Source organism: Saccopteryx bilineata, chromosome 2 (genome assembly GCF_036850765.1).
Source record: "Saccopteryx bilineata isolate mSacBil1 chromosome 2, mSacBil1_pri_phased_curated, whole genome shotgun sequence".
NCBI classification, from domain to species: domain Eukaryota; kingdom Metazoa; phylum Chordata; class Mammalia; order Chiroptera; family Emballonuridae; genus Saccopteryx; species Saccopteryx bilineata.
This window is the reverse complement of record NC_089491.1, coordinates 342,244,116-342,263,758: the sequence shown is the minus strand read 5'-3', so window position 1 is coordinate 342,263,758 and position 19,643 is coordinate 342,244,116. Positions and strand designations below refer to the sequence as shown.

The window sequence follows — 19,643 nt, the reverse complement described above, 5'->3', positions numbered from 1 at the left end:
CCAGGGACTGAGGTGGGGCAGGTGGCCTCCTGAGGAGCTTGCTTCTAGGTTAGAGATGTTTGGCTCCAGGAAGGCCCAGCCTGAGAGAGGTCTGCAAAGATGAGCTTGGCTGGAGGAAAGTGTCCAATCAGGGAGCGTGATGCCCCCACCCCCCCAGGCTTCCTCCAGGGAGGAGAACAGAAAGGGAGGGAGCCTCTTCAAAGACAGATGCATCCCTGAGGGGCAGCACAGGCTCAGGGCACCTGGAAGTGCTTAGGCAGGGATGTGTGGGAGGGGACTTGGCCACCTCCACCTTGTCTCTGGACAGATTTCTGGGTTGACAGGGCGGACACTGGGCCAGCCCCTCCCACAGAGCAGCCATATGAGGGACAACAGTAGTGAAGGGACCCCACTCCTGTGAGTGATCCCTGCTCCGGCCCCGCGCTGGGCAGCTTTGTGCAGGAGGCAGTCTCCATGGGGTCTGAGTGCAGGGACTCTGGCTTTCTGTCCTCGCCGCACCTGCAGGTGCTGGTTCTCCCCTTGGAGACTTAGTCCTGTCACACAGCAACACCCATGAGGGTGAGTGCCAGCTGTGGCTTTGGCAGGTGGTGGCGCAGGGCGTGCTGCCCACTGGGTTTCTTCTGTAGCTGTTGCCAGATGGGGGCTGAGGGGACGGGCTTTGTAGGGAGGAGGGGGTGGCAAGCGTGCAGGTCCTTTTGATGCCCTCTTTAGTCCAGAGCCAGGCCACGGCGCGGGATTTGTTGCATGTGTGCGCATGGGCACACGTGGGTAAAATGCCTGCGTTACATGTTAGACCCTTCTCAACTCTCAGACTTGCATGTTCACCTCACAGCACACGGGGCGGCCTCTCCAGAAGATGGGGGTGGGGCGCCATCCTGGGCTGTGGCCTTGGGCTCCCTGCTTATGAAGTCTGGCCTGTCTGTGCCTGGGCCCCTGCAGCTCTGATTGCTGGGGCTTCGCTCTCTCCCTGTCCCCAGAGGCAGCCATACTTTTCCTGTTTCCGAAGGCTCAGTGTTCCCTCTCTCGTCCAGTAGCTTACCTTCCATCCAGCATTCATGGCAAGCAGACTGAGAGGTGAGAAAATAAAGTCCCATGGGGCTCGAGTCCGGAAGAGAAGGGAACACACAGGAGCGGCCTGCTGGGCACAGCCCACACCCACAGGAGCAGAGCCACTGGACGGAGGGTCCGACCTGGGTTCTTCCCGCCCCCGCCGCTCAGTCAGAGGGGTTCTATTATTAGGAAACTAGAAAGCACGGAGTGAAGCCACTTTGCTCAGGAAGCGGTCAGGGGGAGAGGGGTGGACACCCGGCAGCCTGGCTCCAGGCCTGGTGAGGAGGTTCTGGGGTGGGGGGCGAAGGGCGGTCTTCCCACAGAAATATACGTATCAGGAAAGTCTTTTTAAAACATGTCATGAGGCCTGACCTGTGGTGGCGCAGTGGATAAAGTATTGACCTGGAAATGCTGAGGTCGCCGGTTCAAAACCCTGGGCTTGCCTGGTCAAGGCACATATGGGAGTTGATGCTTCCAGCTCCTCCCCCGTTCTCTCTGTCTCTCTCTCCTCTTTCTCCTCCCTCTCCTCCCTCTCTCTCTCTCTCTCTCTCTCTCTCTTCTCTAAAAAATGAATAAAAAAAATAAAATAAAAAAATAAAACATGTCATGAGGATCTCCTTAGTGCTGGGCAGTCAGGCCAGATTGTGTCCTGAAGAAAGGAAGACATCTGTGCTTTTCTCCCCAGGCCCCATCCCTTGCGGCCTTCCAACTGGGGCCCCAGTGAAATCGGTGGGACTGGGTGACCCCCAAGTCTCTCCTAGCTCTGAAATTCTCCGTGGGCTGTGCTCTGGGCCTTCTGGGACTACGCTGCTTGATGCCTGGCCTCCCAGCCATCCTGGCCCAGAACTAGCTAACCCCCTCACCCCCCACCTCACCCCACCCCCGTCTGACCCAGGACTCACCCCCTCAGGCTTCCTGTGCTTCCCAAAGTGTCCCAGGGGGCCGCCCACTCATCTGTCCAGCTGTGACGCGAGGAAGTGGCTGTCCCGTCCCTGCAGGGCCCCTCGGCACAGATGCTCGGATTCTGAGCGGGACTAAAAGCGGACGCCTCCCCTCCCCACCTCCCTGTGCCCACTCTTCTCCCAGCGGATTGGATTCCGTAGAAGTCCTCTGGGTGGGATGTCCCTGTACTGCTGCCACTCTTCCAGTGATTTAGTCTTGGGCCCTTCAGAGCTGGAGAGATGCTGAGGTCAGAGAGCACATGAATGCCCTTCTTACCCTCCCTGGGCCAGGGAGAGATACACACCATGTCCTGGGTGTTCGCTCCCAGGGTTCTCAGACCCATGGCCTCACCGAGCCTCGCCCTAGACTGTGCTCGGAAGTCGGGACACGTTCTGTACCTCCTCTTGCAGCTTTAACTGCGCACTTCTGGGGGCCTTGGCTCAGCATTCCTTTTGGGGTGTCCAGCCCCTTATGCCCCCTCCCTTAGCAGGCCGTGTCAGCCGGTGTAGGGAGGTCTGCCTCCTGTAAGACAGTGACTTAGCAAAAGGACAGAGCACAGCAGAGAGCCCACCACAGAGCACTGTGCATGTGACGTTCCCGAGCCAGATCCCGGCCTCCGCCCCCCGCCCCCCACCTGCCCCACCTGAAGCTCTTCCTCCAGGAGGGATCAGCGAACCCCTAGCTCTGGGTAGTTTATGGGGAAGTCGCTAAAGGAAATAGGAAAGCAAGGGCTTAGAAGGCAGTGGCCGGCTGCCAATCGTCTGACCAGGAAAAACCTACGACGAAAGCCTTCCGCATAAGTTCCAGCTGGTGCTCTCTTCCTTGTCACGCCGGCACAGTTCTCTACCCGCTGCCCATGCCCCGAGTCCTAGCCCTCTTCAGCTGGCGGCGGAAGTAGCCACCTCATTCTTCTGACTTCTGTCCATGGCCCAGATCTCTTCGATAGAAATCAGTGCGTGAAAACAGGGCATGCCACACACTCAGTGAGTGGCCCTGTGACACCCCAGGGTGGACGCAAGCCTGCTATAGGGCTGTTGTCACTGACGCCAGCACCCTCCCCCCACCTCACAATTTATATACTCATCACTGTCAGTGAGTTTGCCCACTGCAAGAGGAAATAGCAGAGAGTTGTGGCAAATATTGCATGAGTTATAAAAGGGTTTTAAGTGGAGCCAAAAATCCATCAAATGTAGAATAATATTTTTGCCCGTTTCATCTTTAGGATGCACATTGAGTGTTTCTTAAGTTCTCTGAAGCCAAAATCTGACAGATGGGAAAGAAGGAATGTTGTGATAGCTTGTTCTGTTGTCATAATAACCCAAGTAAATATTTCCCTATACCCCTTTCTCCATTTCCTATTAATTTCAGTTCCCAAACTTTTGGCCAAATCTATAGACAAGGCTAAGTAATAAAGTCATAGCTTCACATTAACAAATTTGTACAAAAGGTTTAGATGGGACAGAGTTATTTTGTTTGTTTCTTGTTTTTTCAAATACAAGTGAAAGTTTATTTAGAAAGTCACAGAGGAAGAAAAAGTGAGCCAGCTGGGCCGCATGGGCTCAGGAAACATGTTGCAGAGGCAAAGGAAGGGCTCTGGGGGCTTAGGAGAGAAAGAGGGACTGGAGAGGTACATACCTTGAGGGAAGAAGAAGGGGGAGGTGGAGAGGGAGGGACAGAGAAAGGGAGGGAGGAGGGACCCAGTAAAAGGACCTGTGTGTCCAGAACTCAGCTTCCTCCCGACTTTTTCTAAGCAGAGCACAGCTAAGAACCAAGGCAAAGGCTGAAAGGTGTCCTAACAAATGGCAGGCTAGTTCCTGGGCCCGGGCCCTGCAGAGGACACAGTACACTGATGAGGGGGAACCCACTGGAACCTCACTTTTATTCCTACATTACGCATACTTCTGACAAGCTTCTAGAAACAGTATGTGAGAGTGAGAGGAGAGAGGACCAGGCCCACCAGCACTAAGGAGCAGTAGCGAGAAGGAAGAGGAAGTCAGCCCTCGCTCGGAAGGCCGTGGTCATCACTGTCTTGCTACATGGTAGAAATGACATTCCAAGTGGTAGTCCCAAATCATCCGCCCACTCACTGATTAAGCTGAGCGTGACCCAGGCCTGTGCAGAGTGCTGTGGGGAGTGATTACTAAGGCTCAGTGTTCGCCAGCAAAAGAACGCAGTATGATCATTATTCTTTAAGAGAGATGCCCCTACAATTGAAAAGAAAGAAAGAAAAAGAGTATAGCTTGACCTGTGGTGTCGCAGTGAAATAAAGTGTTGACCTGGAACACTGAGGTTGCCAGTTTGAAACCCTGGGCTTGCCCGGTCAAGGCACATATGGAAGTTGATGCTTCCTACTCCTCCCCCTTCTTTCTCTCTCTCTCTCTCTCTCTTTCCCCCTCTCTCTCCTGTCTCTCTAAAAATAAATAAATAAAAATCTATAAAAATATATTTTTTAAATTTACCTTTATTTTTTTAAGTATATATATAATATATTTTATATATTATATAGATATATATATAAAACATAAGCATTTTTTTTAAATGTAAGCATTTTATTCACTTATTTTTAGTGAGAGAGAGAGAGAGAGAGAGAGAGACAGGAAGGGAGAGAGATGAGACACATCAACTCATAATTGAAGCACTTTAGTTGTTCATTGATTGCTTCTCATATGTGCCTTGATGGGGGTCTCAAGCTGAGCCAGTGACCCTTTGCTGAAGCCAGAAACTTTGGGCTCAAGCTGGTGACCCCTGCACTCAAGCCAGATGAGCCTACCCTCAAGTCAGCGACCTCAGGGTTTTGAACCTGGGACCTCAGCCTCCCAGGTTGGTGCTCTACCTACTGTGCCCCCACAGGCAACATAAGCATTTTAAAAAGAAAGAGAATTGTTCTCCATATTTCCATTATGTTGGCATTTTTTTAAGTTTCATATTCTGGGCCAGGAATGCCTGGACGTGAGTGTCACTTTAACAAAGGAGTCACTTGGAGCTGACTACTGCTGTGTGATCCCCCGAGGAGTTACCTGCTTTCCCTGAATACAGCGAGGTGCTCAAGCGTGGCTGAGAGCAGGGAAGACTCGTATTTGAATAGAAAGCATCTTCAGTAGGACAGCGAGCATCCTGGGGAGAGAGGCTCTAGTTGTTCTGGGTTTGGTTTCAAAGGGGCGTGTGGGGAAGGGGGTGGCAGTGAATGATTTTGTCTACAGGGTACAGTGGGGCTCCCATGTGAAAGCACAGTTGGAAACATTGGGCCAGGCATTAAGTTTGTTCCTCAGGCCACATCTCAAAGCCTCAGAGAGGCTGCATGTGCGTGGAGTGACCTGCGTCAGGGCTGCTATGGGACACACCTACATGCACGACACCTTTTCTCACCAACATGCCTTCGGGATGGCGCCCTCCCTGAATCGGCCCCTCCCCCCTCTGCTGCAGCACGCTGTCCAAGTGCTGCCACGCGATGGTGGCCGTCATCTACCCCTTCACCTGGCAGCACACCTACATCCCCGTGCTGCCACCAGCCATGGTGGACATCGTGTGCTCGCCAACCCCCTTCCTCATCGGGCTGCTCACCAGCTCACTGCCGCTGCTCCGAGAGCTGCCCCTGGAAGAAGTGAGTTCCCGGGTGTCCCTGTCCCCTTCCCGAGGTGTCCCTGTCCCCTTCCCGAGGTGGGCAGAGGGCAGGGGGTGGTGCTGCCTAGGGGTTGTCCCTGTCCCCTTCCCGAGGTGGGCAGAGGGCAGGGGAGGTGCTGCCTAGGGGTGTCCCTGTCCCCTTCCCGAGGTGGGCAGGGGGAGGTGCTGCCTAGAGGTGTCCCTGTCCCCTTCCCGAGGTGGGCAGAGGGCAGGGGAGGTGCTGCCTAGGGGTTGTCCCTGTCCCCTTCCCGAGGTGGGCAGGGGGAGGTGCTGCCTAGAGGTGTCCCTGTCCCCTTCCCGAGGTGGGCAGAGGGCAGGGGAGGTGCTGCCTAGGGGTTGTCCCTGTCCCCTTCCCGAGGTGGGCAGGGGAGGTGCTGCCTAGGGGTGTCCCTGTCCCCTTCCCGAGGTGGGCAGAGGGCAGGGGGAGGTGCTGCCTAGGGGTGTCCCTGTCCCCTTCCCGAGGTGGGCAGAGGGCAGGGGGAGGTGCTGCCTAGGGGTGTCCCTGTCCCCTTCCCGAGGTGGGCAGAGGGCAGGGGGAGGTCCTGCCTAGGGGTTGTCCCTGTCCCCTTCCCGAGGTGGGCAGAGGGCAGGGGGAGGTCCTGCCTAGGGGTTGTCCCTGTCCCCTTCCCGAGGTGGGCAGAGGGCAGGGGGAGGTCCTGCCTAGGGGTTGTCCCTGTCCCCTTCCCGAGGTGGGCAGAGGGCAAGGGGAGGTGCTGCCTAGGGGTGTCCCTGTCCCCTTCCCGAGGTGGGCAGAGGGCAGGTGCTGGCTAAGGCTGTGTGACAAGCAACGTCGTGAGTAGGGGATCCGACGGCTTTGTCTATGAGATAGCCGCTCCACTCCCCGATCTGCAAATAGGTCCTTTGTCACATCAGTAAAAAGAGAACCAACCACCAAAATGTTTTAATTATCAAGTTCTGGGCTTTCAGGTTTGCATCTGGTGGGACAAGTCCTACTTGGCATTTCTGTGGTTATTTAGTCTCCACCCCTTCCTCTGAATAGTCCGTGTCCCCATGTATGGAGAACCTCAGCAGAGAGGGAGCCTTAGGGAATAAGTGATACCCCTCACTCCTGAACCCCTGGGGGACACCTGGCCCTGAGAGTCAACCCAGATGTGGCTTCTCTCATTGCCAAGTACTGTAGCCCTAAATTCTCAGTACGTTAACCAGCAGACTCAGGTCAAGTGTGGGTCTGTGAGCTGCAGGAAGTTTGGGTGCCCTGCACTCCCTAGTATAGCTCAGTATAATCCCGGAGGGTGTTGGAGGAGGAAGGAGGAAGCTCCTCCAGCTCCTGGGCAAGGTCCCTGAGATGTTTCAGCTCCATCCAGACCCCCTGTTCTTCCCCCTCGCAGCCAGTGGTCCGTGCCGAGCAAGGCCTGAGTGAAGGTATGACTCTCAGGGTCCTGTAAGCAAAGGCATGGTACTTGCGTCACCTGGGCCTGGCCCTGGGTCTCAGCCTCACTCTAAGGACAGAAGGGGGAGATGCTTTACCCACAGCCTTGATGAGTTTGAAGCTCAGCACCTGCAGCTTGAGGTGCTCTCCGGTCGGATCCACTCCGCCGGGCTCCTCCCCTCCACTCGCACTGAGAGAAGTGACAAGGCCAAGTGGGCCTCTGGAAGGAGAGAGCACCGGGGTGCGGAGAGGTAGAGCCGAGTGGAGTGGAACCAGCGGCGCCTCCAGCCTCTTCCGCCCACCCCAGGGGCCCAGCACTGGAAGAGCAGTCTGAGCGGCTCTGGCCCAGCCAGTGGGGAGCAGGGCAGTGCGTCCAGCCCACAGCCCACGTGCGTTCCAGCCTGCGGTTTCAGTGTTGAAAGTGTGCGATGCAGGAAAACCCTTGCCCTCACCTCCCCTCTCCATCTGTGGCTACAGTGGAAACACCAGGAAACCACAAATGGCCCACTCCACCCCCACCCCACTGCCTCTCGGGGTGCCAAGAAGGAAGGCTAAGAGCCCACTGCTTTCTCCCAGAAGCCTGGTGACAGTAGTAATCCCTCTACCTCCCCTTGCAGGTGCTTGTGGTCGACCTTGTCAACAATCGGTTCCTCAGACAGGTGAGCAAGGCCAGCTTCAACCCACTGCTCTCTCTGTTTTCTGCCTCATTGGTGTCTGGGGCTTGGCTTTCTGGCTCTGGAAGGGCTCTTTGGTGGGCCTGGGGTTGCAAACTAGGCTGGTGGGGCCGGGAGACCCCCAGCCAGGGCTGCTCTGGGGAGGAGGCAGCCGGCAGCGGCCAGTAAGGATAGGTTTGGTGCAAGACTGATTCCCACGTCACAAAGTCCTTTTTTTTTTTTCTAAATTTTTACTTATTGATTTTAGAGAGAAAGAGGGAGGGGAGACAGACACACAGACATTGGATTTGTTGTTCCACTTATTTATGCATTCATTGTTTGAGTTCTTGTATGTGCCCTGATGGGGATCGAGCCTGCATCCTTGATGTACAGGGACAATGCAAAATGGTTTTCTAACGGAATCTTTGTATAGGTCCTAACTATAGCCTCTTGTGTTTCTGAACGTGCTTTTAAATATTGAGAACAAAGTTTGTGATATAATATTAAGTGGAAAAAATCTGAATGCAAATAATATACATTTTTTGCTGATCATGGTTTTTTTTTTAAAGTGTGTGTGTATGCGCAAACACATCTAAAAAGGTTGGAAAGGAAAACTCACCAAAAGCAGATTGCTGGTTGCAAGAGACTGAAAGAGAGAGATTATGAGTGATTTTAAATTGTCTTCAAACGTTCATGTATTTTCCATAATGATTATACACTACTTCCATTATTTGAGAAAGTAGTACTCAAGTGTCTTCTCATTGTCCTTTGCCAGAGAGGTCTAACTCCTATCAGACCCTGCAAAGAATCATGACAGAAAGGTTTTAGGGGCATTCTGTTGGATTGTGCTTACACTTGGCAGTCGCCACACTGCTGGACAGTTCTGTCTTGTTGATAACATTGTTTTTGGTCAGTAGTTCCACTCAGTTTCACTCCCCAAAGGCCTTGCAGTGACCCTTCCCCGAGGCCCTCCTGCTCTGAGGCCCAGATCATAAAGCCAGCTTCAATTCACGGATGGTCTGCCCTGGCCAGTGTCTCCTGGTTACACTGGCCACCCTGCAGGGTAGGGGCAGTGGGAAACATTTCTTGAGTACACAGACACTAAGTTTCGAGCCCAGCACTTTTGCAAGGTAATTGTATTGCATTTAATATTGTTCCCCAGCTTTATCGAGGTATTACTAACATACAACATACATTAGCTTACAGTGTACTTGATGGTTTGATACGTGTCTAGGGCACAATGATTTACACACTAAGTTTAGTAAACACAGCCATCGCCTCACATAACTGCCGGGCATGTGTGTGTGTGTGTGTGTGTGTGTGTGTGTGTGTGTGTGCGCGCGCGCGCGAGCGCGCGCGCATGCACACCTGTGGGGAGATGACATTTAAGATCTGCTCTCTTAATAAGTTTCAAGTATACGATACAGTGCTGTTAGCTTTAGTCACCATGCTGTGCATTGGATCCTCAGAACTTTCTGATCTTAGGGCTGGAGGTTTGTTCCCTTTGACCAACATCTCCCCAACCCCAGCCTCGAGCAATCACCATTCTGCTCTCTGTTTCTAATGAGTTTGGCTTTTCTAGATTCCAAATGTGAGTGAGAACATAAAGTATTTGTCTTTCTCTATCTGATCTGTTTCTCTTAGCACAATGTCCTCCAGTTTTACCCACGTTGTCGCGAAAGGTAGGCTTTACTTCTTTTTTATGGCTAAATAACATTCCTCTGTGTGTGTGCATCTGTGTCTGTGTGCGTGTGTGTGACACTTGCTTTCTCCGTCCATCTGCTGATGGACACTGAGGTTGTTCTCATGTCTTGGCTTACTGTGAATAACGCTGCAGTGAACATGCGGTGCAGAGACCTCCTCAAGATAGTCATTTCATTTCCTTTGGATAAATACCCAGAAGTGGGATTCCTGGATTGTGTGGTAGTTCTCGTCTTAATTTTTTTTTTTCTGAAGTTGGAAACGGGGAGGCAGTCAGACAGACTCCCGCATGCATTTGACCGGGATCCACCCGGCACGCCCACCAGGGGACGATGCTCTGCCCATCTGGGGCACTGCTCTGTTGCAACCAGAGCCATTCTAGCGCCTGAGGCAGAGGCCACAGAGCCATCCTCAGTGCCCGGGCCAACTTTGCTCCAATGGAGCTTCGACTGCGGGAGGGGAAGAGAGAGACAGAGAGGAAGGAGAGGGGGAGGGGTGAAGAAGCAGATGGGCGCTTCTCCTGTGTGCCCTGGCCGGGAATCGAACCCGGGACTCCCGCACGCCAGGCCGACGCTCTCCCACTGAGCCAACAGCCAGGGCCTTTCGTCTTAATTTTTTGAGGAACCTCCACACTCTTTTTTTTTTTTTTTTTTTTTTTTTTTCTGAAGCTGGAAACAGGGAGAGACAGTCAGACAGACTCCCGCATGCGCCCGACCGGGATCCACCCGACACGCCCACCAGGGGCGGTGCTCTGCCCCCCAGGGGGCGATGCTCTGCCCATCCTGGGCGTCGCCATATTGCGACCAGAGCCACTCTAGCGCCTGAGGCAGAGGCCACAGAGCCATCCCCAGCGCCCGGGCCATCTTTGCTCCAATGGAGCCTCGGCTGCGGGAGGGGAAGAGAGAGACAGAGAGGAAAGCGCGGCGGAGGGGTGGAGAAGCAAATGGGCGCTTCTCCTATGTGCCCTGGCCGGGAATCGAACCCGGGTCCTCCGCACGCTAGGCCGACGCTCTACCGCTGAGCCAACCGGCCAGGGCCACACACTCTTTTTCCTTACTGGCTACACCAATTTACATTCCCATCAACGCTTGTTATCTCTTGTCTTGTTGATGACAGCCATTCTAACTGTGTGAGCTCATGTGTCCTTGTGATGTTGGTTAGCATTTCCCTGATGATTAGTCATGCTGAGCATCTTTTCATGTACCTGTTGGCCACTCAGATGTATTCTTGGGAAAAATGTCTATTCAGGACCTTTATTCAGTTTTTAAAAAGTCATCGCCGCCTGACCAGGCGGTGGCGCAGTGGATAGAGCGTCAGACTGGGAAGCGGAAGGACCCAGGTTCGAGACCCCAGGATAGCCAGCTTGAGCGCGGGCTCATCTGGTTTGAGCAAAAAGCTCACCAGCTTGAACCCAAGGTCACTGGCTCGAGCAAGGGGTTACTCAGTCTGCTGAAGGCCGTCGGTCATGGCACATATGAGAAAGCAATCAATGAACAACTAAGGTGTCCCAACGAAAAACTGATGATTGATGCTTCTCATCTCTCTCCGTTCCTGTCTGTCTGTCCCTATCTATCCCTCTCTCAGACTCACTCTCTGTCCCTGTAAAAAAATTAAAAAAAAAAAAAAAAAAAAAAAGTCATCGCCAAGACCATTGTCAAGGAGATTTTTCCCTATGTTTTCTTCTAGCAGTTTTACCGTTTCTGGTCTTACATTGAAATCTTTATCCATGCTGTTATTTTTTTGTGAGTGGTGTAAGATAGGAGTCCAATTTCATTCCTTTACACATGACTATCCAGTTTTCCAGTGCCATTTATTAAAGAGACAGGGCTTGCCTGACCAGGCGGTGGCGCAGTGGATAGAGCATCGGACTGGGATGCCGAGGACCCAGGTTCAAGACCCCGAGGTCGCCAGCTTGAGCGCAGGCTCATCTGGCTTGAGCAAAAAGCTCACCAGCTTGGACCCAAGGTCGCTGGCTTGAGCATGGGGTTACTTGGTCTGCTGTAGCCCCACGGCCAAGGCACATATGAGAAAGCAATCAATGAACAACTAAGGTGTCGCAATGAAAAACTGATGATTGATGCTTCTCATCTCTCTCAGTTCCTATCTGTCTGTCCCTATCTATCCCTCTCTTTGACTCTCTCTCTGTCCCTGTAAAAAAAATAAAAATAAAATAAAATAAAGAGACAGGGCTTTTCTCCACCAAGTATTCGTGGCTCCCTTGTGAACTATTAGTTGACCATATATGTGTGGCTCTATTTCTGTACTATTGATTCTGTCTCACTGGTTTCTGTGTCTATTTTTTATACCAGTACTATACTGTTTTGATTACTTTTTAATTAAGTTTGTAATCAGGAATTGCAATGCCTCTAGCTTTGTTCTTCTTTCTCAGGAGTGCTTTGTCTGTTTGGGGTCTTTGTACGAATTTTTTTATTTTTTTGTTTGTTTCTGTGACAAATGGCACTGGAATATTTTTTTAATTTATTTATTGATTTTAGTGAGAGAAGAAGGGGGGGAGGAAGAGAGAGACAGGAACATAAATCTGTTGTATGTGCCCTGACTGGGGGTCAAACCAGCAACCTCCGTGCTTCGGGACGATGCTCTAACCAATTGAGCTATCCGGCCAGGAAAACCATTGGAATTTTTATAGGGATTGCCTTGACTCTGTAGCTCCCTTTAAGTAGTGTGGATTTTTTTTTTTTTTTTACAGAGACAGAGAGAGAGTCAGAGAGAGGGACAGATAGGGACAGACAGGCAGGAATGGGGAGAGATGAGAAGCATCAATCATCAGTTTTTTGTTGCAACACCTTAGTACTTCATTGATTGCCCTCTCATATGTGCCTTGGCCGTGGGGCTACAGCAGACCAAGTAACCCCATGCTCAAGCCAGCGACCTTGGGTCCAAGCTGGTGAGCTTTGCTCAAACCAGATGAGCCCGCACTCAAGCTGGCGACCTCAGAGTCTCGAACCTGTGTCCTCTACATCCTAGTCCGACGCTCTATCCACTGCGCCACCACCCGGTCAGGCTAGTATGGATATTTTAACATTAGTTCTTCCAATCCTTGAACACAGGGTAACTTTTTATTCATTTGTATCTTCAATTTCTTTTATCAATATCTTGCATGTTGCGTTTAATCTTCACAATGAGGGAGATATTGACTTAGAGCCCATTTTACAAATGGAGAAACTGAGACCTGCATAGGCTGTAAAAAGTGGAACCAAGATTCAAAGCTCAGCCCTCTGACTCCGAGTCATGTAGCTTCCACTAGCCCGAGACCCGCAGGCCAGCCCGGCGGTGTGCCCCGTGTGGCTGGTGACTGGGACACAGCCCCAGCCCTGCGGCCCTGGGCAGTACCTCCCTGCTTTCCGCTTTACAGATGGATGACGAGGACTCCATTCTGCCCCGGAAGCTCCAGGTCGCCCTGGAGCACATCCTGGAGCAGAGGAACGACCTGGCGAGTGACCAGGATGAAGGGCCCCCGGATGGTAAGCACCGTAACTGCTCAGCCAACTCCCCACTGCATCACCCTCGTCCCCCGCCAGGGAACAAAGGGACAGGGGCCATCCAGCCTGCCTGGCATTGGGTTAAGTAGGAAGATGGGCAGGAAAGGCATGTAGGGAGAGGAACTGGGAGCTTAACTCATTCATTCATCTGGACCTCATTTGAACAATGAACTGTAGGGAGAGTTTTCCCACCTCCTCCACTTTGGCCTTAAAATATCTGTTTAAAGGAAGGAAAGGAATGATTGGATAACTTTGGGTAACCCTGTTGTAAACCATTGTGGTTTTCCATGGGGAGAGCTAGAAGTTACTTGTGTTACTGAATGACGGTCTCAGGGGCTCTCCCCGTGACCCTCCTGGCCCCGCCCCCTGTGCTCAGGCACCGAGTCCAGCCCCTTGAACGAGGTGGTGTCTGAAGCCTTCGTCCGCTTCTTCGTGGAGATCGTGGGCCATTACTCCTTGTTCCTGACGGCGGGCGAGCGCGAGGAGAGGACCCTGCAGCGGGAGGCCTTCCGCAAAGCCGTCTCATCCAAGAGCCTCCGCCGCTTCCTGGAGGTTTTCATGGAGACGCAGATGTTCCGTGGCTTCATCCAGGAGCGGGAGCTGCGCCGGCAGGACGCCAAAGGTTAGGGGGCATCATCTGCTCTAGGGGCTGGGACAGCCAGAGGTGCTCGACCCCAGCAGCTGATGCTCAGGGATAAGGGCCACAGGGCCCAGGTACAGCCGGGAGCAGCTGTGTGGCCACCTCTGAGCTGCTGAAAACCGCCCTGACCCCTGCCTCCTCGGGCCACCTCTCCTCCACCGGCCGCCCCCAGCGCCCGTGCCAGGTTCTGGTGGCAAGTTCCTCTGTGTTCTGTTCTGTCCAACGTGATGACACTCTCACAGACACCCTCTTCTTCCTCTGCCTGTGTCCCTCTGTGCTTCTCCTCAGGCCCCTCACCCTCCTGTCCTGTTTCCCCGCCCCTCCCCACCGTGGTGTGGGCGCCAGCTGGGACAGACCCAGGAGAGGATGCCCTGCCGTGCCTGCTGCTGCGTGAGCCTACTGACGCCAGCCGGGCTGGGAGCCGCGGGCCAGCCATCCCCCTCCCTCGCTCTCCCCTTGGAGTTCTTCTCTGTGCTCTCTTCTTCTCCTCCTAGTCCCTGTCACCTGGGCTCCATCACACATCCCGAGATGGAGGTGGAGGGTGGGGGACAATGTCAGTCCTCTTTCTTACATCACCCGAACCCCCTTTGGGAAAAGGCCGTCACAGTCGTGAGCTAGACCTGAGTAGGAGCGAGGTGTTCACCCCGAGGGTGGCTAAGCCGCTGCCAGGGAGGGTCCCAGGGGAGCAGCCAGTCCAGGCCTCAGTGCCCTCTGGGGTTGTGATTGCAGAGACTCGGCTAAGGAACCACACGGTTCCCAGAGCTCTTTGCGATGTGAAGACAGAGGCTGGCCACACTTTCATTCTGGTGCATGATATCTGAAGAGACAAAAGAAAATTGATCAGAGAATGTAGGTCACACAATGTCTGGTGAATGGTTCCCTTTAAACAGGCCTGCTGGGTGCATAGAAATGTCTGTCTACAGATCGCTGTTCGATGGGGGGAGTCCAGACAGAAGCATATAAGCGGCACAGAGGGAGTCCTCTGTCCGTGGGGTCACGGGGAGATGAAGACAGGGCCAGAGGCTCAGGCTCCAGAGTTTGGGCTGATGACCCAGCCTCCCCACCTTCACACATGGCAGACATATTCCCAGGAAGCTACGCTCCGTGGCCAGGGTCCCGCTTGTGGGAGGGCATGTGGAAAAGTGAAACTCCAGGAGTTCCCGGGAGCCAAGACCATCTGCTTCATCTCTGAAACCGCGTGCCTGGCACAGTGTAGACACTTGGAAGGTGTTTGTCGAGTAAAAATAGGATTTCACGTGGGAGCCGGCATTATTGCTTTCCAAAGACTTGTTATTGCAGCCCTGGCCAGATAGCTAGGTTGCAGGGGTCCCCAAACTTTTTACACAGGGGGCCAGTTCACTGTCCCTCAGACCATTGGAGGGCTACCACATACAGTGCTCCTCTCACTGACCACCAATGAAAGAGGTGCCCCTTCTGGAAGTGTGGTGGGGGCCAGATAAATGGCATCGGGGCCGCGTGCGGCCCGCAGGCCGTAGTTTGGGGACGCCTGGTTTAGAGCATCGTCCCGATGCATAGAGGTTGCAGGTTTGATCCCCGGTCAGGGCACATGCAGGAACAGCTCAATCCCCCACACACACTCACTCTCTCCCTCTCCTCCCCCTCTTTTCCTCCATTCCTCTAAAATCAATAAATAAACATTTTTGAAAAGTTACTGCACAAGTTGGGCAATTACAAGAGTCATAAAACTCTGAGAGCCTTATGATTCAGAGCATGTTTATAAGGACAGCTCATCTCAGAAACCAGGGTCTCTCTTTCTGTGGCAGTAAGGAAGTGGGTATGTTACCTACAAGGACCAGAGAAGGAGCTAGAATGGCTGGCATTTCTCTTGTCAACAGGTCTGTTTGAGGTCCGAGCCCAAGAGTACCTAGAAACGCTCCCCAGTGGAGAGCACAGCGGAGTCAACAAGTTCCTGAAGGGACTAGGTAAGGCCAAGGGGTCTCGGGCCTCCTTGCCAGCCTCCGGTCCAGGGGGCCCTGGCCAACTCCCTCCCTTGGAGCAGGCCCTAAATAACGCAGAGCCCTCTGCCTGTGCTGGGCAGGCTGGCTCAGCATTGGAACCCCTGTTCCAATCTGACCCCGAGGTGTGAACGGAGGACACAAATGACCCCTCCTGCTCTCCTGGGCCCCTGGGCTATCCTGCCACTGTCTTACCCTGTCATCTCGGGCTCTCTCCTAAATCTGGGGACTGAGCTCAGGAAGCACAGTGAGTGGAAGCAGACAAGGCTACCGCTGGCGTGACAGGTTGGGCCAGCCCGCCGGCGCCCCTGAAAAGTGGCAATGTGAGATGACAAGGACCGGGTTTCATCAGTCAGAGGGCTTATACCTAGGAAAGGAGGGCGAGGAAGCACAACGTGAGGCGGAGCTGTGGCAGCAAGGGCCACACAGGACTGTGCAGGGGCCTGCTTGTCCCTACACAGCATGGACAGGTGCCTCTTGGGGTGTTTTCTCCTCACTCGGCCCCTCAGGGGCCCATGGCATTCAGAGATCCTGTGTCACTGTTTCCAGAGCAGTGTCTGCAGCCCTGACCTGCCTCCTGTCGGCACTCCAGGAGTCCGAGGAGGGCCCCTTCCCAGTGGGGTGGTGCACAGGGGTGCAAGGGCAGGGGCTGCGGCTCCTCCGGGCTGGCGTGAGGCCACAGGCGTCCACACTGCGGCCAGGAGAAAGGGGCAGGATTATCTCAGCCTCCTCTGTCTTCCTGCTGAAATGTTCTCATTTCCTTTCTTTAGGCAATAAAATGAAGTTTCTCCACAAGAAATAACCCTCAGCCCAGACTCAAAGGAAAACTTCCTCCAAGAGCAGCCACATGCTTTAAAAACAGTCCTGGCGGCCTTTCTGAAACGTTGGGTCCTTGCTTGTCCCAGGTGTGCCGGGTGAAGCCAGGCTGGGTTCTGGCCACTGCTGGGTTGTCCCCAGGCTGGGGCCCCAGCTGCCCAGACGGTGCCACTTCTTCAGAACAGCTCCGGAAAGGGAACCTGAGACCAAGCGTGTCATCGACATTCAGTTGGATTGTTTTGATTTTTGGATTTTTAATATTTTTTAAATCTTAGGTATTAAAAAAAAAAGAAAATGTTTGGGTTTTCTTTTTATTATGCCAGGGCTAAGAAAACTGTCCTGCCCTGGGTCATCTTCCCTGGCTCACCCTGCCTGGCAGCCCTCCCCTGGGCCGAGCCGGGGACACGTGTGGGTGTTGGGGAGAGGGCTGTGGCGGTCCCTGGTCCCTACAGACGCCAGGCCGCAGGTCCCAGGGCAGAGCCCCTGGGGACAGGATCGGCCCTTCGTGGAAGACTCGGATCCCGGCTCCAAGGACTTAGTGTTTAGGATGATCTGTGCGTCCAGCGTGGCCAGTGATGCCACCTGGTGGCCGAGGCCATTGTCATGCCATCAACCCCTCTCCCGAAGGGACCTGACTTTTGGCAGCCTCTTTTCTCCTCAAGGCCTTAGAGCTGTCCACTGCCTGAGCGGGTCCGTGACTTTCACAAAAAGAGGAAATCATAAGATTGGTTAATGAAATGTTTTTAGGGTCCCAGAGATTCTGGTCATCAAGTGTCGTAGAACCCACCTTAAAATACAGAAAGCCAGGGCTTTGATCCTATTCCCATGTACTGCTGGGTGAGATGTTCCTATCTCAAAGGGCACCCAATTGGCAGAAATGAAATAGTACGTGGATAATGGAGGGGCTTTTGATATCGGTGTAAACGAGAGCGAGCGTCAACATTTGGGGGACAGCATCATTAGACGTATACAGCCGTCGAGGCTGCTTACAACCCCCACCCCCTGCAGGGAGGCCAGAAGAGATAGTGGGCAACCCAGGTGAGAGTCACAAAGCAGTCCTTAGGGCCACCACCCCTTGGTGCATGCCCTCTGGACGGCACCAGCAGCCACGGCAGGGACACACAGAAGGAATGTGCCCTGATGATAACACTGGCCCTGTGCTGCCCGGCAGAGGCCCTGGGCCTTTAGGGAGTGGAGAGCAAGGGGAAAAAAGAACAAGAAAAAAAATAACAAGGCGATTACTTCTCATTCCACGTGAGTTTTTGCCTGAAGTCTGAGAGCATCTCTGTCTAAACTGTATCCAAGATTTGGTGTGCCCATTTATTTTTATTTTAATTTTTCAGGGGAGGGGATACATAGTTTACAACAGATTCACAAAGGGGTCCAGGGGCCCCCAGAGTGGTAGGAACCAGGCTATGCATAAGAATTAATCTGGGTAGGTATGTGATCTTGAGTTTGGGGGGAAGACTGAATGAGAAGCTTTGAATAGGGGGGCTCAGGAATTCGTACCTAACAAGCTCCTCAGATTAGTTAACTTTATTAATGCCAATATCCTGCCCAGAGATGATTGCTTTTAAGGTTTTGGAATATACTTTCTTTTCTAACTTATTTTATATTATATTGTTTGCTTAACAAGTAATAACAAGTGAATAAATATACATTTTACCAATATTTCTAATGGTTGTATAATATTCGATTTTCTAGATCTGCTAAAAGTTACTTTACCAGTCCTCTAGTCTTACACCTGCCAGGCATTTCTGGTTCTGAGAAAAGCTCTTTGTACAAGTATGGCAGCACATTTGCTCTATTTTCATGCTAATGAGTGCTTGTAACAAAATGTGCTCATCGAAAATGCTCAGGACAGGACTATACAGGCTGACAGATTTTCACAAATGACCGTGTCCATGTAACCAGCATTCAGATCAGGAAGCGGAATATCATGGGACCCCGGACGCCCCGCCTGCCACCTTCTCAGGGGCCCCCCTTCTACTCTGCGGATGTCTAAACTAAGGCAGCTAACAAACGTCTACAACTTGCAAAGTGGTCAAGTCGGCTGGTGAGGGTCAGAGGCCAGAGAAAAAAGTGAAGTTGGGATGCCTGCTCACAGGCTGGGGCAGAGTCCGGGTCGGTCATGCCTTTTGGGTTGAGAAAGAAAACATGGCTACTAAGCATGGGTGCACTAGACCAGTCACCGAATCCCATCAAGTTCACCGCCACTCAGCCTTGAGTCTTGTCTCAGGGCAACCATCTGTCCAGGAACTGAGACCTCCAGTTCCAAAGCATACATTCACCATGAGGAAAGTGCAGGTGTTTCAAAGCGTTGGTTACTGTGTTTCAATTCAGGGTGAAGCTCCACAGGGTCGTGAAAAACATATAGTTGGAGCAGGATGGCAGGGTGGGTTTTATTGCTATGGGATATTTGAGACGCTGGTAGACACGGGAAGGGAAGGGTGGGAGCAAGTTCGGCAGGGTGTCTTGGTAAGAGGCCACAGGTAGCGAATATGAGGGGGCAGGCAGCCATCACCACTGCTGGGAAGCGGAAGAATGAATTCTTAGAAACAATCACCAAAACCTCTTACTGCTCATAAGAATAATGACATCAGCTGCCATTTATTGAGCATTTCTTTTTGCCCGTCACCACGTGGAGTCACGTGCGTTAGTTGAACACTAGAATTAAGCCTCATTAGGGACTGTGTCCGTCAGGTTCACTGCTGAATTTCCACAGCCCAAAGCCAGTGCCTGGCACAGAGCAGGCTCTCGCTAAGATGTTTGCTAACCAGAGAAACAATTCCCACAACAGGACTGAGAGTGTTACTATCTCTGTCGCAGGCAGCAGGCTCATTAGAGATGGATGCAGACCCCACAAAGCCAAAGGAGTACTTGGTCACGGGGCGTCGACCTGTCTCCTGACTGATAGCTGTTCCCAGCATCTCAAATTCTCTGTTCCAGCACTAAGCACCTACCTGGGAGACCACATTAACAATCAGGAGGCTGCTTGGTGAGTATGAAGTCAGAGCAACGGGCACTGGCCCGTCTGGGGGGACATCTCTCGGGTGGGGAGCAGGACAAAAGTCCCGGTCTCACAGGAGGTCTGTTTTCTTGGGTAGAGCTGCATAACCCTGCCAATTTCTTGATCTTGAGCACCCCTGCCACCCCATTTCTTTTCCTTTTATTTTCTGGGGGTGAAATTCACATTTTATTTCATTTTTTTTAAATTATTTTTATTTTATTTTTTTACAGAGACAGAGAGTCAAAGTGAGGGATAGACAGGGACAGACAGGAACGGAGAGATGAGAAGCATCAATCATTAGTTTTTCGTTGCGCATTGCGACACCTTAGTTGTTCATTGATTGC

General features: G+C 52.7%; 1 protein-coding gene across 2 annotated transcripts in view; it reads left to right on the top strand.

Moving 5' to 3' along the window:
* Positions 1 to 17,950, top strand: part of DENND2A (DENN domain containing 2A) — a 93,419-nt gene extending 75,469 nt beyond the window's left edge. Inside the window, exons 15-20 of one of the 2 annotated variants that reach the window (XM_066262456.1) lie at positions 5,416 to 5,593; positions 7,621 to 7,662; positions 12,731 to 12,839; positions 13,234 to 13,479; positions 15,354 to 15,440; positions 16,244 to 17,950. In XM_066262456.1, the coding sequence (XP_066118553.1) occupies positions 5,416 to 5,593; positions 7,621 to 7,662; positions 12,731 to 12,839; positions 13,234 to 13,479; positions 15,354 to 15,440; positions 16,244 to 16,275 (694 nt within the window). In that variant the 3' untranslated portion in view covers positions 16,276 to 17,950. Of the gene's footprint in view, positions 1 to 5,415; positions 5,594 to 7,620; positions 7,663 to 9,300; positions 9,339 to 12,730; positions 12,840 to 13,233; positions 13,480 to 15,353; positions 15,441 to 16,243 lie in introns of those variants that run through there. The other variant, XM_066262457.1, reaches the window with a different exon arrangement.
* Positions 17,951 to 19,643: the final 1,693 nt, after the last annotated feature.